Source organism: Sturnira hondurensis, unplaced genomic scaffold (assembly GCF_014824575.4).
Source record: "Sturnira hondurensis isolate 20B ecotype Veracruz unplaced genomic scaffold, ASM1482457v3 Scaffold0009733, whole genome shotgun sequence".
NCBI classification, from domain to species: domain Eukaryota; kingdom Metazoa; phylum Chordata; class Mammalia; order Chiroptera; family Phyllostomidae; genus Sturnira; species Sturnira hondurensis.
In genome coordinates this window covers 5,129,517-5,153,912 of record NW_028082364.1, presented here as the reverse complement: position 1 = coordinate 5,153,912, position 24,396 = coordinate 5,129,517, and the positions used below count along the sequence as shown (strand labels likewise).

At 55.5% G+C, this 24,396-nt stretch overlaps 1 protein-coding gene across 3 annotated transcripts; it reads left to right on the top strand.

The window, feature by feature from the left end:
• The first annotated feature begins 4 nt into the window (after positions 1–4).
• On the top strand, positions 5–23,050 carry DAGLB (diacylglycerol lipase beta). Of its 3 annotated transcripts, none has more exons than XM_037057855.1 (16): positions 5–179; positions 1,792–1,943; positions 7,437–7,608; positions 8,552–8,810; positions 10,251–10,373; positions 11,307–11,434; positions 12,365–12,491; positions 14,020–14,103; positions 15,492–15,569; positions 18,363–18,443; positions 18,532–18,659; positions 19,434–19,502; positions 19,586–19,658; positions 20,753–20,970; positions 21,092–21,330; positions 22,632–23,050. In XM_037057855.1, exons 1-15 carry the CDS (start codon positions 85–87, stop codon positions 21,297–21,299), a joined length of 1,995 nt encoding a protein of 664 aa, XP_036913750.1. In that variant the 5' UTR covers positions 5–84; the 3' UTR covers positions 21,300–21,330; positions 22,632–23,050. The 3 variants fall into 3 exon arrangements, with proteins under 3 accessions (XP_036913750.1, XP_036913752.1, XP_036913749.1); XM_037057857.1 differs by having other exon boundaries at positions 21,092–21,337; XM_037057854.1 differs by lacking the exon at positions 22,632–23,050 and having other exon boundaries at positions 21,092–21,884.
• Positions 23,051–24,396: the final 1,346 nt, after the last annotated feature.

Genomic DNA, 24,396 nt, shown 5'->3' with positions numbered 1-24,396 from the left:
AGCCGGGAGCTTGCAGGGCGCTCAGTAGCGGAGACGGGCGTGCGGCCGGCCGGCAGTCCCGAGCTGCGCGGCGGGGCCTTCGCCATGCCGGGAATGGTGCTCTTCGGCCGGCGCTGGGCCATCGCCAGCGACGACTTGGTCTTCCCCGGGTTGTTCGAGCTGTTCCTGCGTGTGCTGTGGTGAGTGCGTTGAGCTCCCCTCAGTGCCCGCGGGCGTCCCGGGCGGAGGAGGGAGCGGGCGGGGTGGGGTGGCGGCGCGCAGTCCGAGAGCAGGACGGTCGTCTGCTGACTACAGGGTCCAGAGGTTGCCTTGCATTCTCTTACCTAGTTCTCGCTACCGGCCGAGGAGGTAGGTGCTGTTACTCTCCCACTTTACAGACGGCAAAACTGAGGCCCAGAGCAGGTGGGCCCGCGGCCGAGACGCGCGCGCGCTCCCCCGACCCCTGCGTGCGGTCTGAGGCTCTGGGAGCCGCCGGGACCTCCTTGCTTCCCGAAATCCAAAGCCTGGGGACCTGCTTCCTCCAGCCAGAAGCAGCCACCTGCATCCTTCCTGCACCCCGCGCGCGCGGACGCCCAGCATCTGGTACCTGCCAAAGGAAAGATGGGAAATAGTGCCCTTCAGTGCCTCTCTTGAGCTGGGGTGTGGCCAAATTCCAGGAGAAGCGGACAAGCTTGGCGTGTATACGCTCTTGTTTTTCAAAGCGTGAAATTGTAGGCATTGGGGCCCCGAGGTCTGTTCTCAGAGGGCGCGAACAAGGAGCAACCCATTGTTATAGTAGATTCTTGACGGGGAAGAGAGAAACACACGAAACGAGCTGCTGCTCTGTGGTTTCATAGTTTTTGGAGCTAAGCCTTTCCAGATAGTTTTTCCTTATTTCTAGATACAGGGCCATACTATCGCCGAGCTGACAAAGGCATAGAAAATGATGGAGTCCGTTTCCACTTGGACTAGAATCCCTGGCCCACACGTGAATCCTTGATACTGGGTTCTCGCCAGGTGCGCTGACCCCTCTGCTGAAGTACTCCAGTGATAGGGCCATCGCTTTGTCACTCTCGGGTGCTGCCTGCCTTTCATTATTATGCACTAAATTACAGAACATATTTGTGAGTGGATAGCACTTGTCTTTTCAAGTTTATCAGTGTGTGGGATAGAACGTCGTTGCATAACTTGCTTCCCACACCTTTTTTTTTGTATTACACGTAGTAGATTGAAGTGTGTGTGTGTGTGTGTGTTTAAGATTTTATTTATTATTATTAGGGGTAAGTAGGGAGAAAAGGGGAGGGAAACATCAATATGTGGTTGTCCCTCTCGGCTACTGGGGACCTGGACCACAACCCAAGCCTGTGCTCTGACTGGGAATCGAACCCCTGACCCTTTGGTTCACAGGCTGGCACTCAGTCCACTGAGCCTCACCAGCCAGGGCACAGTGTGTGTTCATCACTTCTTGTGAATCCACAGAGGTAAAAATTCTCTTGCTAATAGTTTGGCAAGCATGTCGTGTGTGGGTTTACCAGTTGTGTGTTTCTGAGTCATCAGGGGGCTGTTTCCAGCTGCCCGGATTGTATTTGCTTTCCTACGGCCGTAGATGCCTTTCCTGTATTATAGCAGGCGCAGAATGAGAACAATGACATAAACACGGGAAGTGGAAAACTCATTTATTGATGAAAGTGATATTTCAGAGCAAACCTCCCCTCGTTTTGGAAAATACTGACTCCTTTTCTTGCTTTCTGTCATGTTTTACAAAGCAGCTCCTTGGGGTGCATCTCTGACCACCCCCCCATTTGCCAACAGGTGGATTGGCATCGTGACCTTGTACGTCAGGCACAGGGGGAGGCTGGACTGCGCTGGAGGGGTCCTGCTCAGCAGCTACTTGATCGTCCTCATCGTGCTCCTGGCGGTTATCATTTGCACCGTGTTGGCCATTGTGGGCGTCAGCATGAGAGGTAAAGGGGCCGCCTTTTCTGCTGGACGCCTCGAGTGTGTCACAGCTTTATCGGCATGTAACCCACACACCGTCTGACTCACCCATGTAAAGTGTGCAACACAGTGGGTTTGGGTGTATTCCCAGAGTTGTGCAACCATCACCGCGGTCCGTTTGTGAGAACATTTGTATCAGCCGAGAAGCAACCCCTCGCCCAATAGCAGGCCCTCTTCACTTCTCCCCAGCCCCAGGCCTCGGGTTTGCCAGATCCGAACCTCGTGGAGGTAGAATCACCCGGTGTGTGGCCTTTTGGTCTGGCTTCTTACCTTAGCATACTGATTTCAAGGTTCACCTGTGTGGTGGCATGTATCACTACTTCATTCCTTTTATGGCTGAGTAATATTCTGTTGGGTGCATCTATCTTGTCTTACTGCTTCATTCCTCATTCGGTGGGCATTTGGGTGGTTCCCACTTTCTGGCTGTTCCCAGTGAGACTGCTGTGAGCATTTACCTACATGCTTTTGTATAGACACATGCTTTCGATTCTCTTGGATGTGGGTCTCCGGCGGATTTGCTACAGTGATTCTGTTTAATATTCCGAGGAACTGCCAGGCTGTCTTCCAAGCAGCTGCACTGTTTTGCTTTCCCACCAGTAGCTTATAAGGGTTCCGGTTTCTCCGCATCTTCGGCAGCACTGGTTTTCTTACTTTTGCATCATAGCCTTCTGCATGGAGGAGAAACGGTTCTGTCACGGTTGATCTAAGTTCCTTGATGACTAAAGATACTTGAGCATCATCTCATGTGCTGATTGGCCATTTGTTGCCATTTTTGGAGAGTGTCTATTTAGATCCTTTGCCCAATTTTACTTTGGGTTATTTGCCCTTTCACTAATGAGTTGCAAGAGTTACATCTATTCCTAATGATACTTTTTTCTGCATGTTGCCATTTTCCACAGATAGCCACTGTAGCTGAGAATGCTGGAAACCTTCCCTGTCGATTGCTCTCGTTCATAGGATGAGCTGAGCACTCCGGTGACTAATAAAGAGACAGATTAGTAGGTAAAACGCCTCCGTCAAAGGCAGGGCATGCCCCATCCAGCGCACCGAGTGTTTTATCTCTGCTGGAGTGGGTATAGGAGGCGCGCTTCCAGACCGAGAGGGCGGTGAGCCTGGGAGGCGCGGCCCACGCAGCGGGGGTCAGAGTGAGGTCTCCGCACTTTGGACTGACAGACTGAAACTTAAAGAACGCTAGTTCTCGGGGAGAGATACAGAGAAAAGTGTCGGTGGCAAAGTGTTTCACGAGAAAAAGACCTTAGGGTCTGGGGGACCAGGAAGTGTGGCGTGTGTCTGTTTCCTAGGGCGAGCCATGGGAACGAGCTCTGTGTGTTTTAGTGACACCTCTGAAAACAGCGATGCCTGGGGTCTGGCTCAGAGAAGGTCCCCGTCCTGCGGCCGTGTCCATCCCCGAGGCTGGGTTGTCACTGGTGCTGGATGCTGAAGGAAAGGAACTGAGTGTGTATAATGTGGTGTTTGTGGCGTTATGAAGTTATTTGTAAGTCAGAATTCCTGAAAGATGAAGTATTGAAAATGGTCTCATTTCAGATACAGCATTACCTAATTTATTTGTCCTTTCTGTTCAGGTCACATTCTGGTTAACATACCATGTTTACAACTGTAACTGTGGGTTTAGATTTGAGCAGGAAGCGTAAAGTTTTTCCCCCTGAAATGCTTTCCTTCAGATACGTTTGGAGCTGTCAGGACACATTCACACGCCTGTACAGGGCTGCTGGATTCACCAGGCCCCGCCTCCTCCACTGACACGGGCTGTGCCGTCACACGGGAGGGTTGCCTACCCAGCAGCCTCCTCCAGGCATCACCCAGGTTAACTTGGGACATCCCCCCAGCCTTCCACATACCAAGGCTATGTTTTCTCGAAGCTGGCCCTCTGCCAGGCTCAGGAATGGACATGTGACCCGCCCTGGGGCTGATGAAACTCAGGGATTTTACTGGGAAGTTCTGGAGAAGTCCTTCCTTGCTCCCCTAGGACCATCATCCTTTTCAAGGGTGATTCTGTGCTTGGATGAGCTCTTGAATCCCATTGCGTTCTGGCCGCGATGAGCCCCCAATCCCACCCCACCCCTCCCCGGTACAGGAGGGCAGAGCAGCGGCAAGGAGCTCTGAGAGCCTGGGTGCCTGTCCTGGCTCCAAGTTCTCTTAGGGCTTCCTGGTGTGCGAGCAGGTTTGAGCTGGGCTTCCTGTCGTAACCTGTGGCGAGTCATCACAGCTGGACTGTAAACAATGTTTTGTAAAAACAAATTCATGTAATTGCCAAGTGGTCACAAACGATTAACATCATGTGAGACTTAGAGCCAGTCTCCTTAATTATAAGGAGTTTCTGTGACAAATAAGAAAAAGCCCCGACCGGCGTGCTCAGTTGGTTTGGCATTGTCCTGCAAAGCAAAAGGTTGCTGGACAGGGTGTGCACCTGGGCCGCGGATTCTGGCCCCCGTTGGGGTGCGTACTGGAGGCAACTGATCGATGTTTCCCCCCCGTTTCTCCGATGCGTGTGTGCATCGGTCCATCTTTTCCTGTCTACGTGAATGCGTGCGAAGCACTTACTGGAGGGACGTTCCCTGCAGTGCTGTTCGCAGGCGAGAAAGACCAAAGCAGACTCCACAGGCCACTGGTTAAGTGACAGGCTGCGACTTCTCCGTAGGAGGGCCCGCTGTGCGCCTGTGAAAGGCCGTGAGAAATGCTGGAACAGAGAAGGGAGGGTCCCCACCGCGCGGAGGCAGGGCCCCTGTCTGAGTTGGCTGCCTTTTTCTCCAGGGTGTGCGCCCACGTCACCTGTTCGGTTTGTGTGCGTTCTCTGGGAGGGCTCCACCGCACCTGTTTACCTTTCGGAAGGTGCTGGAACCGTTTCAACGTTTCGCCCTTTACATGGGTGACCTGCCCAAACTCAAGGAATTTTTTTTTTTACAAATCATATATTTTAGGTATATTTTTAAATAACTGTTAACCCATTTCATCTTGATCCCTGGGTGAATTCCATTGCCCCCTCTGTTTTACCAGTCACCTCAATAGTTCATCTGACTTATGAGTGGAAAGACCACATTTGTTTAGCTTTTGGATGACTTCTCTCTAAAAGAAACACAAGGGGTAGATAGAGCGCAGGTGGAACAAGTGGTATTCAGTCCTTTTAAAAATATATTTACCTACTCTTCAGAGAGAGGGGAAGGGAGAAAGAGAAGGACACATGAATCAGTTGCCTCTCGCACCTCCCCACTGGGGTCCTGGCCAGCAACCCAGGCATGTGCCCTGACTGGGAACCAAACCGGCGACCTTTTGGTTCACAGACTGGCGCTCAACCCACTGAACCACAATACCAGCCAGGGCTGGAATTCAGTCATTTTTTATCTGAAAGCCTGCAGCTTGTGGACTGGCCTCTCCTCTGTTTGTTGGTCAGCTGTGTAGCTTGGTTGGGAAGAAACTTGATGTCAGTGTGGTTGTTGCTTGCTTGGGTTTGGGAACCTCTCTGATGAAATCCTCCCACCCCTGCCCCACGGGAGGTGTAATCAGGGAGGGTCCACCCTCCTGATGAGCACATTCAGGCAGGACACCCTTGACATACAAGGTCTGCCAGTCGCTGCATCTGGTTTTGGTTATCGGACATCTTGCCTCTCTGCATCTTTATCTCAAAAGCTGGTCTCTCCTCCCAGGCCGGAGAAGGTTGCCACAGTGGCTCAAGGTGTTGAGTCCGAAGATTCCGCGACCCAGACCTTGCTTTTGTGGCACTTACTTAAATGGCTGTGCCCAGTGAAGGGCAAGGGGGGTACTGCGCCAGGACTGCTGGGGGCGGAGCTTCGGGGGCACAGCTGTCTTGTTAATGCGGGGTGCTCGCCCCGCCCCGCCCACTGCAGCAGCCACGCTTTCCCTGGGGAAGAAAATAAGTACCTTGGTCAGATAAAAGTGTGTTGCTGGGCAGGCGTACTGTATAAAGACGTTTTCAGTATGTTATTTCTCTCCTGGAATCTTAACCAGAGCTCCATTTTCTTCTTCCTTATCCCTGTTGGGGTTTTTTTTTTTTCATTACTGCAGCATCAGCATATCGGAGTTTCAGGTCCGGGGGTGCTGAGTGTGAGGGTCCGCCCGCCTGTGGAGCCCAGCCCTTCGGGAAGCCGTGGGTGTGTGCAGAGTGATTCCTGTTTCTCTCGGCCACTGGCGGCTGTTACACAACAGGCCCCAGATATAGAACCGATTTTTCACGCCTGCCCGTCTCTCGGACAGATGCCGGTTCAGTTACCTCATGAGTCCTCGTCTTTGTGCCAGAAATGAGTCCCGATAGTGTCTTAATATTTTAACGTGTGACTCTGAGTAATTCATTCTAATGGCAGATCATTTTTGGACCTTAAAAGCAATTCCCTTAGCAAATCAATCTTCAGAGCTCAGATTGACTCTCTTTGTCTTGACCACATGGCATTTTTGTGTTAGTGAAATCAGCATTTACCACAACTTTTTCTCAAAGGGAGATTGCTAATGCTTTACATCAAGACTTGAAACGTACAGAAGGTCTGTTGGTTCTTGGGTTTATTTTGCAGATAGAGTAAAAATGTCATGTCTAAAACGTTAGGCTTCTGTAAGTGGTTGTGAACCTCAGACCTGTTCACACACCGAAAGTGGGGACCGTGGGGCATTGGGGCAGCAGAGAGCCAGGGCCACAGACGGGGGTTACGTTTTGGAGAGGAGCTGTTTAGCTGTTGGAGCCTCGGGCCCCTGGTTTGCACACCGGGACGGTGACCGTCTCACAGGCGCTGTGAGGACTGCGGAGGAGCTGGGCGCCCAGTGTTCACGGTGCCTGGAGTGACGGGGGCTCCAGTGCAGGGTGCAGCTCACGCTGTTGTCTGTCAGACTTGTATCTCTGTTAGCTGGGGACAGTTCTTTGTTACACTGGTTGTCTCAGCATAATTGTTTGTGTATTTTTCTTTTAAATTTTATTTATTCATTTGCAGGGAGAGGGGAAGGGAGGGAGAAAAACATTGATGTGCGAGAGAAACGTCCATCGGTTGCCTCTCCCACGCCCCAACTGGGGACCTGGCCCGCAACCCTGGCGTGTGTCCTGACAGGGAATTGAACCCATGACCTTTCATTTCGAAGGCCAGCGTTCAATCCACTGAACCACACCAGCCAGGGCTGTCCTCACATAATTGTTAATAGCGCCTTTCCAGTTTGGACAATAGCTACATGGTCAGCCTAGAACCCCAAAGTGTTTTAAAACCCTAATAAGGCTAAGAAGTGAATCCGAGGCTTCTTGTCACATTTCCCATCCGTCCCTTTGGGACTTGCGCGCCATCTCAGGCACTGGCTACCAATCACGAGTGGAAGAGGCCAGGGGTGGGTGTGCGTGCAGGACAACAGCGGCCCTAACAACTACACTCCCGCAGGAAGGAGACTCTTCTTCTCCGAGGAAGCCAGGGACCATGTGCAACCCCGGGCCTCGAACATGTGCTGTGTTTCAGGGACCATCTGCAACCCCGGGCCCCGGAAGTCCATGTCCAAGCTGCTGTACATCCGCCTGGCGCTCTTCCTGCCCGAGATGGCCTGGGCTTCTCTGGGCGCCGCCTGGATAGCGGACAGTGTGCAGTGCGACAAGATCGTTGTGAACGGCATCATCGCCACTGTCGTCGTCAGGTGAGGCCTCCCCGTCGTCCTTTCTGGTTTCTTGTCACAGACACGTCTGCGAGGTGGGTGGACAGAACTTTCTGAGTAATGACAGGTGGCCCCGCATCACCGTGCAGGCTCCTAACAGAGTTAGAAGGTGGGCCTTCATGAGGAAACTGTAAAAATTTAGAGGCATCCGTTGATACATGAGAAATAACTCGTCTTCCATTATGCATCTATTGATGGAGTTTTCTTTCTGACCAGTTCTTATTTTTCTGTATTCCCTCCCTTCTCATACAAGAAGGAAGAAAATCGGACGCCCCAAACAAAGGCAAAAAAGTCAATGTAGGATGAGAAGAAATACAGTGTCAGGAATGGCAACAGAATCATACACTGGAGAAGATTTTTGCATTTTCCAGGCTCAACATTTTTGAAAGATCTCGTTCCATCCCTTGTGTTATAAATAAGGAGATGGACGCTCATGCTTTCGGTGCCCTTTCCGGGTCTCACCACTGGGGGCAGCAGCCGAGTGCCTTCTCTGAGGTTCGCCTTCTGGTGGCGGTGGGTCCTGAGCCCACAGAGCCTCGGCCGTGGGGGACGGCCTGGAAACGTTTTGTCCGTCCTCTGAGCGAAAGGCCTGTCAGAGCCCTTGCGCTGTGGGAAAAGTTCTTTTGGTTTCACTGAGAAGCAGCACTGAGGAGTAAGGGCCTGGTCGTGGTCAGGGGCCCGCCACTCTGCCCCTGTTTTCTTCTGGGACCTTTACTGTTAGGGCTCTGGTCTTTGGGGGGGCCTCATAAGGAACTTTCCAGAAACAAGGTTGCATGCCTCGGCCCGGTGCTGGGAGAGCTGCGTCTCCCCCGTCACTGGAGCCACAGGTGTGCAGACGTGAACGCTGAAGCCGCAGGAGGGAGCCTGCGGCGCTGACCTCTGACGTCGGGCCCAGGTCATCGCCTGCTTTTTCTCTGTTTTGCAGCTGGATCATCATCGTGTCCACTGCGGTCACCGTTATCATTGTCTTTGACCCCCTGGGGGGGAAAATGGCTCCGTACTCCGCCGCTGGCCCCGGCCTCCTGGACAGTCACGAGTCAAGCCAGTTCCTTATTGGCCTCAGGACGGCCGCCACGAGCGTGTGGGAAAGGCGGATCAAGATCCTCTGCTGCTGCGTCGGGAAAGACGACCGCACCCGCGTTGCTTTCTCCAGCACAGCAGAGGTTTTATCAACCTGCTTCTCAGTAAGCCTCTCGGTCTGGCTCCGGCCCTGTCTCCTGTTTGAGTGCACGCTGCTCCTGTGGAGACGAGTGCTCGGCACCTTGGGCCACTCCCTCGTCGCCATAAAATAGCCCTTGAGAGTTTGTGATCTGGGGGGGTGGGAGCGATGCTGCTCCCCAGGACATGCATGGAGGCCCCCGGGGGTTGGGGGGGGCCGGCATCACCCAGGGCTCTGCCCTGGCAGAGCCTGCCTCTCTGGTCAGCGCCCCCTGGTGTCGACACAGGGGGGTTGAATTCATTTTTGAACACACCAAATGCGTGTTTAGGGAATTGTGCGTTCTGGGAATAGTGTGCAGCCGTCCTTTCACGCCCTCCATCCGGTCAGTGCCCAGCAGACACCGTGTCCGGAGTGTCAGGCAGCCAAGGCGCTGGCAGGCCTCGGCTCCTCACTGCTCCGGGGCATGACGGGCCCGGCAGGCCGATCTGCTCGGCCAGCAGGCTTCCGCCGTTTCCTTGCCTCGCAGGAGGTCGTCACCACTTTATAGAGTGCTTTCATCAGCAACTTGGAGATACCGGTTTTCCCATCCCATTTACCATGTGTCTTCCCCTGTGATGGGCTCCGACAGGCTGGTGCTGAGACCCAGGCAGAGGCAGAGGCATTCTCCCACCCTCCCCCCCGGCTCTGCTCCTCTGCCCAGCTCTGTGTCGCCCCACTGCCGCAGCCTCCGTGTGCAGGTCAGCGGAGTGTGCCCCCCAGGCCGTTGTAAAGGAGTGCCCCAGCCTAGTTGGGAATTGGGAGCCAATTGGGAGAAGGAAGAAGAGAGCCTGGCCCTTCCTGGAGGGCGGCGCCACCTGCGACACACAGAGAACTCAGGGTGCAGGGGCAGTAGCGGCCCCTTCCTCTGGACCACACGTGCTCATGGAGGTTTGACCCCTGCCGGCCCTCCTGGGAGGGAAGGGGCAGGTCAGGCTGAACAGACTTGGCTGCTTTCCCAGCTCAAGAGTTTTCCACACGCGCTGTGCCCACCAAGTCCAGCCTCCTGCGTCCCTACGTGGGCCTTTCAACAGAACTTCACGGCGCTTTGAACACTTAGAGTATAAACTGGGGCCCGAATCGGCCATTGCTGCGAAAGTGGCAGATTTACCCACTTTACTCCCCAGTCTCATAAAGGATGGGAGGTACATTAAAAACAGCTAAGCCATGGGAGGGAAATTTGAAAATAGAGACCCACAAAATGTTCTCCAGTGGATTTGTCTGAAGGTAGGGAAATAAAACACATTAAGCCCAGCTATAGGAGGAGCCCCAAAAGGAAAACACTTTTTAAACACCTTTTTACATATAACTCTACATCTGTGTGTGTGTGTGTGTGCGTGCACATGTGAACTGTATAAAGCTGATTTGGAGGATCTCACGGGCAGCTCCCACCGTGTGATGTGACGGGCCACTGTGGTCTCACACCCAGGACACAGATCTGGTGCCCAGCGACATTGCGGCCGGCCTCAGCCTTCTCCACCAGCAGCAGGACAGTATCAGGAACAGCCAGGAGCCCAAGGAAGTGATCAGTCATTCCCCAGGCTCCTCCCAGGTAAGCCCATGCTTCTGTTGGGTGACACAGTCATGACATTTACACCGATTTGTAAATCTTTTTGAAAGAAAACCACCCCAACCCCCCCACCTGGCTGGTGTGGCGCCGGTTCAATTCCCAGTCAGGGCACACACCTGGGTTGCAGGCCAGGTCCCCCACAGGGGACACATGAGAGGCAAGTGCACATGGATGTTTCTCTCCCTCTCTTTCTCCCTCCCTTCCCCTTGTCTTAAATAAATAAATAAAGTCTTTAAGAAAACAAATAAAGAAAACTAGCCAGCAGCTATTTCAGTAGCTGGCTTGGAATCAGAACTGTGGCTTGTGCTGACTGTGGTTTGTCACCTGTTAGGTGGGGCAGCTTCTCATCACCTAGAGTCAGGTAGAGGAGGACAGTCCTGGCCCCTTCGCCATCCGTTGTATTTTTAAAGCATCCTCTTCTAGGAAATTGGCTGTGAGTCCAGCTGTGGGGCCTTCTTCTCTGGGCCTGGGGAGAGGAACAGCTCAGCTCGGCTTGGTTCGAGTTTTCCTGCCACAGAGCTTTGTGCTTTGGGAGAGAAAGTTCCGCACAGCTGCATGTATCCCTGTGCACCTTACTCGGCACGCAGCTCTCAGCTGGTCTGTTGCCCTGGCCTGAAAATCTGCTGGTTTGCTCCCGCGTCGGGCAGGAAGTCACCTGCTCCTCCCACCAGGAGCCTGGGGGAGCCTGGGGGACGCTGGGGGTTTCTGCTGTTGACCCCACTGTCCTCCCTGCGCGCTGTAGGGCGAGCGGCCTCGCAGTGCGAGTTTAAGGACCTGTTTTCCCTGTGGACGTGCCCTGAGAGGTCTGTTGGCTGGGCAGAGCAACTGGGGCGATGAGCAACTTGAGTTCCCGTCTAAGGTCTAAGGAACTCCGGAAGGGGTCCCCTTGACAAAGCTGGCTGTCTTCTCCCGCAGGAAGCCGACCTGTATGCAGAGTTAGAGCACTGCCAACATTACATGCAGTTTGCAGCGGCCGCCTACGGGTGGCCCCTCTACGTCTACAGGAACCCGTTCACCGGGCTCTGCAAGGTCGGCGGCGACTGGTAGGCTCAGGGGGCCGCGCCGGGTGGGCGGCGGCGGAGGGATGGAAGGGGGCCCCACATTCCTGCCAGAAGTCGCTTGCTGAGCTGCCCGCCCATTACTTTGTGAAAGTAATCCTAGTTCCCTTGGAAAAAAAAAGCCTGTTTTGCAATCTTTCAGAAACTGCAAGAACCGCACTAAGGCTTCCCACGTCTCCTTTATCTGGCGGCACCCGCCAGGACTCGTTTTTGTCACGTGTGCTGTGTCACGTTCCGCAGCCCTCCTCTGAGCACTGGGCTGCAGATGCAGGCGACCCGTCCCTTTATCTCTGATGGCTGCGTCCTGTTCTTCGTAGGAACACGGACATTCTTGCACGTAACTACAGTGCCTTGTCAAATTCAGGAGACTGACCGTGACTCTCAGGCTCTTTACAACTTGTGTGCCAGCCTTCCCAACCGTCCCAGTCCTGTTTTTATCGCGGTTTTTCCTCCGATGCAGGACGACGCATGTAGTTGCATTTCTCCTTCAACTCGGAGCTGCTTCTCCGCCCTTTTTCACCTTTCCTGACCCTGACGTTGTGAAAGGGGCCGCCCAGCTGGGCTGCAGACTGGCCCTCACTGCGCGTGGCCTCGTGCACGCCGCACACCTCCAGTGGGGATGAAGCTGGTCCCTTGAGGTTCATCACAGCAAAGACGCATGGTGTGGCCCGCTTTGGATGATTCTGGGGCCTCTCTGTCCTTGCTGACTTTGTTCAGTTTTTGAAAACGTGAAGCGTCCCCATGATCCCAGAAGTCAACACTCTAGTGAGAAGTGAGGCACGTGGTCTTGGGAGGACCAGACCGGGTCCTGAGCACTGGGCGCGCAGGCGCTCCGGTGTACCGGGGAAGCAGGGCGGGGCCTGGCGCCCCGTGGTCAGTGCTATGGTGCTAAGCCCCGGCTGTGCCTGTGCTTAGTTGCAGGAGCCGGACAACAGAATACGACGTGGTCGGAGGTGACCAGCAGCATTGTCATTTTGGCTCCATCCTGCACACGACGGGGCTGCAGTACCGGGATTTCATTCACATAAGCTTCCATGACCAGGTGCGGTGTGGCGACACTTCCTGGCCTCCCTAGGGTCCTGGCGTCCATTGAATTCTGATGGAAGTTATCCGTTATTCCCCCAGAAAGATGCGTGTAGACACACATACCACGCACTCCCCCCCCCCCAGGTTTTGTGTGTCATTTAAGGGGCTTTTCAACCCCCTGGAAGCCCACACAGGTCTAACCTGCAGTGGAGCAGGAAGTCTTCCCCAGAGAGCTGTGCGCCTGCTCGTGGGGCCTTCTGACACTTCAGAGGAGGGAGTCCCATGTCGGTGAGCCCCACAGAGGTGCTCGGGGTGGGTCCGCGCTGGTTTCGGGGTCTGAGCTGCACCCACAGAGGCCGGGGGCAGTGGGTCTCACACTGGGCAGGGAACTCGGAGCACTGGGAAGTTGGTGGCTCTCCCATGCTGTGGTTAAGGAGCACTGGTCTGTCAGCTCTCGCGGGCTCTGCCTCCTAGGACCTCCCGGGAGCTCTCAACCCCCCACAAGCCCAGGCCACACCCAGGTCCACCGTGTCAGAGCCTCTGGCAGTGGCCCTAGCTCACAGCCCCAGGGGGGTTCCAGTGTGCACAAATCGGGGACCACTGCTGAGCATCCTGCCCAGCAGCTCCCAGCAGCCCAGGTCACAGGCTGCTCCCAGGGAGCCCGAGTGGCTGGGGGAGACCGGGCACGACGTTGCTCTGATGAGCTCCGTGCGACTCCGGGGGCGCACACTTCGGGAAAATGGCGGGGTCTCAGAGAAGATCATGTCTCGGAGGTCTGGTGGCCGATCTGGGAGCTCCTTCCAGGCCCCGGCGTCATGGTCGTCGGTCTCCTCTCCTGGGCAGGCTGGGGTGGGGGGTGAAGTTGGTGTCCTTTCTTCCTGCCTGCTGCAAACACGGAACGTCCACCATCAGCCAGTGGCCATCATCACAGTATTGCTGTCACTGTTCCCTGGCCGCCCATGGCTGGGCGTTGCATCTGCGCTCCAGCCCTCAGCACTTGGGGCCACCATATCCCCTTGAAGGCGAAGGAGAGCGGGAGCTGGAGACGCCCTCAGTGTCCTTGCAGGACCAGCTGCGAAGGCCGGAGCCCGGAGTTTCAGCTTTACCTGTGCTTGGTGCTGGATGAGAGTGATGCTTACCTGGCCCAGATGTCTCACCTGCTCGTGCTTCACAGAGCAGGGGCTCTGGTCCCGCCCACTGAGCTGGCCCCACCCTGCTCTCTGGTGACAGGGTAGTGGTAACCTGAAGACAGGGAAAAGGGACCTGTTGGCCCTGGACCAAACGGACGACTGCCATTGGTCCGCACAGTGCTGGACTCACCCACTGACCCTGCAGAAGCTGGGCTGCCGCGCGGGAGGCCCCGTGAGCCTGTAGCCCCAGGGCTGCGTGGCACAGGGGCGGCAGGGCAGGGGAAATGGGGGCTTTTTCAGGTGGACAAAAGCGTGGTTCATGAAAACCTTCGACGCACAGAGAGCCAGAGCGGCTGTCCTCCCCATGGCCAGCGAGCATGCTGTTTCAGGCCTCCCACGTCTCTCCCCCTGCAGGTCTACGAGCTTCCCTTTATAGTGGCCCTGGATCACAGGAAGGAGTCTGTGGTGGTCGCTGTGAGGGGAACCATGTCTCTGCAGGTGAGGAGCCCAACGCAGGCCTGGGAGCAAGGGGCACAGACGCCTGGGGGCCCTTCCCAGCCGACTCCCCGATCTGACACAGGAAAACCCCGGGTCGGGAAAAGGGGAAGTGAATCCTGGGTTGTGAGATACTTCCTTCGAAAAACGGATGATGTTATTTCCTTTTAACTGAGAAGTGCCAGAAACGTAGGTGGCAGCAGGGTGGGCCGCCTGCTGGAGGAGCTTCTCCGGGTGCCCACTTGACTCCTTGGATGTGCCCGGCCAGGCCCCCAGCCTGGGAGACCCTCCCCTTGAATTCTCTACTTCCAGCGCCAGAGAGGAATAGTTAGTTAAGCAGTGTGTCAAAGTTGTGTCATGCTGTCATCCCCTCCCCACCCTCCATCTCTGCCCCCGCCCCTGTGGTGTCTTCCTGTTGCCCAGGGAGACATGAGGATGGGGCCTCTGGTCTCCTTCCTCACCCACTGCCCAGGCTGTTGAGCGTGAGTGCGGCCCTACCAGGACCCCAGTCTCTCTGGCCATCTCCTTGCCACCCCCAGCACCATGGCCCCTGCCCTGGTCCCAGTGCTGCCTTTCCTGGGCTAGGGAAACATTTTCTACCCTGGTCCCTGTCTCTAGTCTCCCGCTGTCCCAGTCCCAAGTACTGTCGACAACTCTTGGGAACCTGGGTCAGATCTGGCCACTCCTCAGAAACCTGCAGTGACTTCCTGCCGCTTTGAACGTGGAATTCATGTTTCTGGCCCCAGCTTGGTTGGTGCTTTTGACCTGTCCCCTGGGCACCAGGGTCTCAGCCCGGGGAAGGTGCTGCCCTGAGTCCTGGGGACATGCCTGCCCCCCACAGGCCACCTCTCTGCCATGCCCCCTTGACGCGTCCATTGCTGGGCTCCTGTGAGCCCGGCCCACTGCCTGCTTTCCGCGTAGATGCCTCTGTCTTGTGTCCTGCAGCTCCCTGTCCTGCAGAAAACAGGTGACAAGGCCTGTTTTCTGCTTCCTAAAATCAAGTATTGTAGGGGGGCTCTTGGCTCAGGTGCCACTTTTTCCAAGCCTCCCCTGCTTGCTTCGTCTGCTCCCTTGCTTGTCAGTGAGCTGTGGACCGAGCCCCAGTGCAGGGCTCACGGGTGCTTTGTGGAACTTGGATGTGTGCAGTGACGGAGGACAGAGTATGTGTCTGGGACAGGTCCCAGGTCCTCCTCTCTGTGGTTCATGCCTAGCTCGGAGGTGGTCATGCACCAAGACTCTCTGGAGCTACTGGCCCCTGGGTTTCTCTCCTGAGTTCCGGCTTCACGGGTTCAGGCCCCCACAGTCTGACCCCAGAGAATGCCAGCCCCGCTGTGCCCTGGAGGGACCGCCTCATCCCTGCTGACGCCTCTTCTCCCGATGCCCTTTCACAGGACATCCTGACGGACCTGTCGGCAGAGAGCGAGACCCTGGACCTGGAGTGTGATGTGCAAGACCGTTTGGCCCATAAGGTAGAAACCCTGGGGCCTGGGGTGTTGCTGGGTGAACGGGGTCAGAACTTCCCACCGTGGAATGTATTCACTCCAGCCACATACAAACAGCTGCCTCACGCCAAGTGCCACACCCAGGGGTGCTTGTGTCCTCACAGCGCCGGTCCCCACCCCAGCCTTTGAAGAGAAGCAGATTCAGAGTGGCTTGCCAGAGGCCATTCAGCTCTTGGAATGAGTATCAGAGTCGGCATGTGAGCCCTGGTCCAACGTGCTCTTCCTTTGTGGTTAAAGCAATATGTTCCCGCGGCGGGAAAAATGGCCGTCATTCAGCACAGCGCGCACCGGCCCCTCTTCCGGAAGGCGGGCGCCAGTGCTTTCCCGGGTGCTGCTCCTGGCGTTTTCTGCACGCAGCCGCTGCCTGTGCTCGGGGTTTTGCTAGTGCTGTGCTGTGCTGTGCTGTGCGTGGGTGGGTGGGTGAGCGCCCCCTGCAGGACGGGGACACGGCCTTCCCTGAGCGTTGTCAGCTTATTTTCAACTGTTGTAAATGGACGTAGCCTAAGACAGGGTCCGGCAGAAATAACGCCCCTGTTTCATTATAAAATCATAAGCACGTCATTCTGCAACATAACAGTACCATCATGGGACACTTTCGGTGAAATGTTCAAATTAAAACTAGAAATTACTACACCCATGTGATTACCCTACCAACCACGCTCAAGCAGGCGTTAACTTCTGCCAGACGCTGCACTTTCCATTTTGACCGTTCGTAAGTGTGCAGTTCGGCAGCGTCAGCCCCTTCAGAACGCCGTGTCCATCAGCACTGTCTGCACCCAGAGCTTCCGTCATCCCAACATGACGCCGAGTCCCCTTCCCAGCCCCTGGGAAGCACCCATCTCCAGCCCCCGAGGCTGTGGTGGTTCTAGGGCCTCCACCCAGGAGGGTCGCGTGGTCCGTGCCCCCTTTTTGTTTCTTCTTTGCTTCCCTCAGCGCTGTGGCCCCTCTGCATGACCCGCTCAGTGGAAGGGGAGGGCTGTGCCCACACTTGGACTGTTGTGACTGCAGAGACGTGTTCATGTCCCTGCTCCCGTGTCTTTTGGGCATAGGCTCAGCAGTGGGCATGCTGGGAGTCTCTGGTTTTACCTTTCTGAGGAACCCACAGTTTTCTCACAGCTTCCCCATTGCATTCCCTCAGCCAGTGTCTGAGTTCCCTTTCTCCCCGGCCACACTTCCCGTTCTGTCTGTGGGGGCCGTCCTCTGCGGGGGTGGGGGGCGGCCTCTCCCTGTGGTTCCCGGGAAGGGTGGGGTCCCGGGGCAGAGGACGGCAGGGGCGGGGCCCATGCTGGTTTATACACTTCATGTGCTCTTTAACTGAGACGTGTTGCCTCCGTAGTAATCACTTCTTTAAATAAAATGCCGAACTTTTATTAGGTGTGGGTCACAGTCGAATGTGGCTGCTGGCCATGAACCGCAGTGTCCTGCCTGGGCCGTTTTCCAGTAGGAGGCAGAGTGGGGCTTTGACGGCCACCAGTTAGAAGCCCGACAGCCTCCAGTGGGAATTCTTTTCCCTTTAACCCTTCACCACATGTTTGTACCTCAAATCACCAAAGAGACCATCTTACTGTTGCATGTCTTTGAAAAAACTTTTACGCCCCATGACACACATGCCAACCTGCCCACCAGAGTCTGCAGGAGAGGCTGTGGTCTGTCCTGGCAGGCCTGTCCCAGGCTGTGTGACCTCGGCCACCCCCCCTGGGGCAAGGCCTCCGCTCCGCAGGCCGGTAGGACAGCCAATCGAGGCACAAGGGCCCGACCGTCCTCTGCTCTTGGCTCCGGCTGCACTGAGCTTGGCTGTGACACTGTCCACGGTGCCTGGAGTGGAAGGCTCTCCCTGGAAACGGTCTTGGCGTTTTGTGTGTGAGAGGCCTGAGCCAGGAGACGCTCCGCAGCGGCTCCGGTCCAAGTCGGTGGGCCCAGCACCAGCCCCGTGACCAGCACGGGGGACAGACTGGAGGAGGCTGACCACACCGTTCACTCACAGGGAGCGAAGGGAAACCAGGTGTTTTGTCAGGAAGTGCTGTCACATTGTCCCCAAGACGGCAAACGCGTCAAGCCGCCTTTTGGTTTCTCTTCTGAGGCCAGGACAGCACCGTGCTGCCAGAATCACGGGCCTGGCGTCAGAGGGCGTGGTAGCTCCAGCGACGGCCGGCCAGGCTGCCATCCTGCCCAGAACTTCTCCCCGTCCGGCCGCAGGGGAAGTGCCCGACGTGTGCTGAGAGCGTTCTCTCCCCCCGCGGGACTGCTCAGCTGTGTTTATGTGGAAGTTTTACACTGTAGTTTTTGAAGCTAAAGCACAACCTGGTCTCCCTAAAACTCACTTTGGAGCTCTAAGTTTTGCCTTCGCAGGCCCAGTGCCACTGACTCAGAACATTGCTTTAGTGTTGTTTTAAAACCTCAGTTATATACGACCTAAATCTGACCAACCACGGGGACTTGGCTGGACTAACCCCTGGTACGCCCAGATGGCACATTTGGTCACAGAAACGCCACGGAAATACCCAGTGACGAGGACAGGTGTTCCTGGTGGCGCCCGTTTGGTCACAGGAATGTGTACTGAACACCTGCTGGCACGCCAGGCTCTCTGCTCCAGGTGCCAGGAATGTCACCGTGAGCGGTGGGCGTGGCCCTGCCGGAGATGCTTCTCCCTTAACGGGGACAGAGTCACCAATAAGTGTGCCCAGCATAGTTCTGTCATCCGTCGGTCGGGCACTTGCCTTGTGTGACAGTCGCAAGTCGCTCCTTTGCCTGTCTTTTCAGGGGATCTCTCAGGCCGCCAGGTACGTGTACCATCGACTCGTCAACGACGGGATTCTGAGCCAAGCCTTCAGCATTGCTCCCGTGAGATGGTCACTTTTCTTTATCTTCCATTCTCCTTGCCCCCAGCTGTTTGGCTTTCTAACCTGTCCTCACTGGGTCTGTCCCCCAGGAGTACCGGCTGGTCATCGTGGGGCACAGCCTGGGCGCGGGAGCCGCAGCCCTGCTGGCCTTCATGCTCAGGAGCGCCTACCCGCACGTCCGGTGCTACGCCTTCTCCCCGCCCCATGGGCTGCTCAGGTACCGAGCTCACGAGTGGGACAGACGCTGTGGGTGGGTCACGGTCAGGGCTGGTCCTCTGTTTGGTTGAAGGAAGACTGCGCAGCCTTTCACAGGTCTGTCTGACCATGGCTTCGACTTCCTAAATGAGATGATGCTGCGTGACCGGCAACATTGTATTCATTTCGGGTGCACAACACAGCAATCTATTTATACCTGTATCAGGAGTCTAGTGAACTTTCTTGTGATGAGGACTTTGATACTATTAGCAACAACTTTCAGCTACACCAACAGCGTTAGGTGCAGGCGGTGTGCTTACTTTATAACTGGGCGTTTCTACCCCTTGACTCCCTTCATCCATTTCGCCCGCCTCCCCCCAGCCCCACCCCTGGGCAGCCACCAACCTGTTCCCCGTCAGCCTGTTTGGATGCCACCCACGTACATCTGTCTGGCTCACCTCACTGGACACAATGCCCTCGAGATGCTTCTGCATTGTTTCAAATGGCAAGATTTCGATTATGTACAGAAAATTTTTATAAGGGTTTATTTGAGCCAAACTGACCACGTGTGCCGGGGAGCGAGATCTCAAATGCTGCCGAGGTTCCGACGTTTTTATGGCTGAATAACGTTCCATCCTGTGTGTATGTCCACACACACACACTCCGTCCACTCGTTCTGCAGTGGACGCTTACGTGCTCCCCGTGTCTCGGCTGCTGCACCGGACACGGGAGTGCACACTGTCTTTCCGGTCAGGGCGGAGGAATGAAACATAACTAATTTTTCTTTAAATTTCAGCAAATCGCTTCATGAGTACTCCAAGGACTTCACTGTGTCACTGGTCCTGGGCAAGGACGTGATTCCCAGGTTGGTGTGCTGGACGCTTGTCGGGGGAGAGGGGTTGCCGCAGAGACTGAATGCTGGGCCTCACTCTGCCCTTTGACGAACAGGTTAAGCGTGGCCAACCTGGAAGATCTGAAGAGGAGGATCTTGCGTGTGATCGCGCACTGCAACAAGCCCAAGGTGACTGGTGCCTGTGAGCGGGGCGGCAGGGGCAGGGCCTCCCCAGGAGGAAGATTCCGTGTGAATTCAAGGCCTCTGAGCCCAGGGCAGGCGATGCTTTGCTGTGCAGACCTCTGAGAGAGCAGAGGACCAGAGCAAATGCAGGAATACTGCAGTTAGCACCTCCTACCCTAGAACCTTCCCTTCCAGCTCAGTGACTCTGCCTGTCACCCTCTGCAGCCCTGCCTCGTGACCAGCAGTGTTTGGGTGGCTCCGGTCCCAAAGCTTAGAAAATAAGACATAATGGGGCGTTTGTCCTGCGTGGTGTTACGCAGCCATGAAAAGTGGCGATAGAAATGATTCTTAGCCCTGGTTGGTGTAGCTCAGTGGACTGAGCGCAGGCCTGCAAACCAAAGGATCGCGGTTCGATTCCCAGTTAGGGCACATGCCTGGGTTGCAGGACAGTTCCCAGCAGGGGACTCATGAGAGGCAACCATACATTGATATTTCTCTCCCTCTCTCCATCCTTTCCCCTCTAAAGATAAATAAATGAAATCTTAAAAATACATTTTTTTTAAAAAAGAGAGAAATGGTTCTTAGAGGTGATGTCCGAGGCCAGGAGCAGGTAACAAGGAGATACGAGCTTTGACCAAAATAAATACCAAAATGTGATTTAGTTTAGATCTCGGATAGTCTTAGATTTTGCTGCTACTTGGAACAAAATTTTTAAATTTAAAATAAACCTACTTATCAGCTACCACCCCAGATTTTAAAATATTAGCAACTCATGTCTTGAGGGGAAGAGGAAAAACTCTTTCTGCAGAGTCACCTAAACAGAATTAAGGGTAATTTCCCCTCAAAATGTACATAATTCAGCTCTTAAATATCGCATCTAGTGTGATGGCTCCTTTGCCCAAGAGTCCCCTGAGTGTAAGCCCACTGACCCCACGCTCCTGAGGTCTGTGACCTCAGAGCAGGGACACCACCCAGCACCTGTCCGGGCTGAGCTGTTGCCACCTCACCCCAGCTCAGGTCCCGGGGGGGTCCCGGGGGCTCCCTGGGCCCCACGGAGCCTCTGAGTGACATGGCCGCCTCCCTCTCGGTCTCGCCCGCAGTACAAGATCCTGCTGCGCGGGTGCTGGTACGGGCTGTTCGGAGGGAGCCCGGACAGCCTTCCGACCGAGCTGGACAGTGGCACAGACCTGACGCAGCCTCTTCTCGGGGAGCAGAGCCTGCTGACGCGTGGCTCCCCTCTGCCGTCCCCCACCAAGTACCCACCCCTCTACCCTCCAGGCCGGATCATCCACCTGGAGGAGGAAGGCACTTCCAGGAGGTGAGCTGTGGGCCGCAGGGCCCTCACGTGGCGCGGTCCACACACCACAGTAAAGGAAACACGTGTGTGCAGTTGAACCCTGAGCGATGCTTTGCTAGTGCCAGGTGGTTTTCTTTTCCAGGTTTTCCTGCTATTCTTCTCAGTATACCGCCAGGTGGGCGCACGAGTCAGAATTCAGCAAGATCCTCATTGGCCCAAAGATGCTGACGGACCACATGCCGGACATCCTGATGCGAGCCCTGGACACTGTGGTGTCTGACAGGGGTGTCTGCGATTCCTGTCCTGCCCCAGGGGGCTTCAACGCTGACAACAGACTCCCACCGTTGTGACTCGACACCTGAGCGAAGCCCACGACGCCAGGCCAGCGGTAGGAACTGGGCAGGCACTGGGCTTGGTGGTCTGAATGGTGGGCTGCTCTGGGAACCAGCTGTGACCCCAGCATCTGAGCACCAGGAGTCAGGAGGGCACCGAGGTGGGGAACTCCCGAAACTGAACGTGGGCGAAGGCCCACAGAGGCCCCTCTCCCTGCTGGCCTGTGGATTCCCAGGCGTCTGAGAACTGCCTGGGGAAGGTGGGACTGCAGCAGCCGGTGTAAGGCCCCCTTTCAGTGGCAGGGCCTCCCTGTCTTGCCCTGGTCAGCTGAGGCCGCACTGGGCGTGCAGGTGTGCGGCTCGTGCAGCACACCGGACCTTCCCGGCTGCACAGACTCAGCCCTGAGCTGTGACCGGGAACCCAGACGAAACCAGGTCCGGGAAGTGTGTGGGGAAGCTCCCGCCCCTCGGGCTATAGCCTGGGACTCGTTTACACACACGGTCCAGTGTCTCATCAACACCCGCTGATGGGAACACTCCTGGGGCTCCTGGGGCTGGCCAGTGGGTTCAGAGGGTGTGGAGAAATAAAGCACATACGCGTGTTCCTGGTCTGCGCGGTGCTGTGCTCTCCTGCTGGGCGCTCCCAGGAAGCGCTCTTTGCCTGGGTGGTCTCCACGGTGTTTTCCTGCCCACCGTAAACAGAGGGCAGTCCAAGTCTTCCTGGCCCCACAGCTGTGGAGCGGAGATGCAAGGACACCTGGCTTCACTCCAGGCCGCAAAGCCAGTAAAATGACAGCAAAGGGATTTCTTTAAAGAGCAACACCCACAAGGAGGGGAAGGCACAGGACAATCCGGAGGCCAGAGGTCAACGGAAGCAAATCACACCCAGACCCCCGCACCTGACACAGGAGGGGAGCAGACCGGGCCTCGCCGAAGTGGGATGGATTTACCTGAAAGCTGAAAAAATCAGGCCCTTGTCTGCTCTGGGGCAGAAGTAGGGAGACGGGACACAAGAACAGGTGGGGTGAGACAGTGAGGTTCCTCCTTCCTCCCACTTGGCACCCAGAAACCTTCAGGGAGAACAGTCACGAGGGAAAGCTGACTGCAGTGATACGTGGCCACAGGGCCCCTCAGCGGTCACAGCCAGAGCGCCTTAGCTTCAGAAAACCTGCAAAGGGCCCTTTTAACACTTGGCTAGATATGCCAGGTAATGTCCAATTTCTGCAAGTTTTGTTTTCTGAACCTAATTCCTGCCCGTTCTTGGCACGAAAATGAGAGATCTCAGACACACTCGGAACAGCACCATCCTGCCGAGACTCACCTCTGTCCTCCGTGTTCTCTGCTTTTGAGGTTCCTGACCTGTAAGTACGCGCCAAGGATTGCCGGGATCTCGAGGAAGAAGGGCCAAGAGAAACAGGTGCAGAAGCCTCACACCACCCCAGCTCCAGGCGGCGGCCACAGAACTGACCCACGGGGCAGAAAGAGGGTCTTTAGGGAATTAAAACAGAACCCCGCACCCCAAAGTTAAAAGCACGAATGAGGACGTGAGCAGAAATGGACATGAATAATGGGAGCCACGAGGTTCCAGACCACGGGTAGAAATAAACCGAGGCCCGGAAGACCCAGGGCAAGTCCCCCCAAATCCCTGTGTGGTGGGCGTGGCCAAGGAAGCCTGGAGAGCCGCCTCCAAAACCCCAGGGGGAGCTCAGTGCCAGCGTGGTGTTCCAGACCCAGCCCAGAGATAGGGTGGGAGGAAGTGATTTTCAAAGCTGCCTGGGCTCAAAAACAGCGATTTCCCACCCCCCTCCTTTGGGGAGCACCTGTTCGCCGCAATGAGGAAGTACATTAAAAAAAAGGTGTCAGGTGCAGGCAATAAACGTGTAAGGGCGGTTGGAGGGTCCTGAGACTTTAGGAAAATGAAAACGGATGAAACATGTAACACATATCGCACCTGAGCATCTTGGCAGAATTAGGCAACAGAAAACTAAGCCTTAAATAAAAGTATTATCTCAAAGAGAAACCAAAAGTTGTTCAGGGAAAGGCCAACTTGCGTTACTGCGTGGCTCAGGTGTCTTTTGCGCAGTAACAGTACTGACACGGAACAGTGAGCGCCAACCGTTAGACCCGTGCCGAGGCGCCGGGAAAGGTGCTGGGGGCCCGCAGGCGCAGCTGGCAGGCGGGAAGCCCTCGCCTCTCCCGCAATGGGCACGTCAGTGGCGAGGGTGAAACTGAGCGATCCAACCACCTTCCAAACTGCGTGATTTAGATTGAGCCCCGCAGAGAGGCTGGCTGTTTATCCCCAAGGGGTTTGATCCACCCTCATGGGACGATACCTTGTAAAATCCCAGAAGGTGGGTCCTCAGAGCGTCCGTGTTGGTGAGCACGTGGGGACTGGGGGGGAGTGGCCCCGGCGGGGCATGGTAACCTCGCACCCTTGCCCCACACAACATCTGGCTGAGTCACAGCTTTTTCTAATACGCCAGTGATTTAATAAGTAAAACGAAGAAAGCATATGACTTACACATGTGGGAATATCAAATTAAAAGACATACATGTAAGAAGCTGAAAAATCTCAAAAGCCCCTGGCTCTGAGGAGGGTACGCAAGGGGAAGCTGCCTTTTTTGTAGCAAGCCTTTAGAACTATTTGGTCTTTAAACAGCATATTTTGTCTTTGGTCAAAAAGGAACTCACAATACTCAGCAATAAACGAGTATTTAGAAAACAGATTCTAGCCCTGGCTGGTGTAGCTCAGTGGATTGAGCGAGGGCCTGCGAACCAGAGTATCGTGGTTCAATTCCCAGTCAGGGCACATGCCTGGGTTGCAGGCCAGTTCCCAGCAGGGAACACACAAGAGGCAACCATACATTGATATTTCTCTCCCTCTCTCTTTCCCTTCCCCTCTAAATATAAATAAAATCTTTAAAAAACAAACAAAACAAAACAAAACCAGATTCTAGCACCATTTACAGCCTAACTCCAGGCTCCAGGAAGATCTGAGAGTCATACCGGCAGCTTCCGCCCTTCCACGGTGCCAGCTTGGGTCCCGCCATCTTTCTTCCAGCCCAGAGCCCTGGCCCGAGCTGCACAGGCATTGCACAGGTGCACTGCACACAAC

Coding starts and splice junctions, on each gene's coding strand:
- DAGLB (XM_037057855.1), top strand. CDS start 85: ATGCCGGGAATGGTGCTCTTCGGCCGGCGCTGGGCCATCGCCAGCGAC. Junction 15,570..18,362: donor AAGACCGTTTGGCCCATAAG/GTAGAAACCCTG, acceptor CTGTCTTTTCAG/GGGATCTCTCAGGCCGCCAG. Junction 18,660..19,433: donor CCGCCCCATGGGCTGCTCAG/GTACCGAGCTCA, acceptor TTTAAATTTCAG/CAAATCGCTTCATGAGTACT.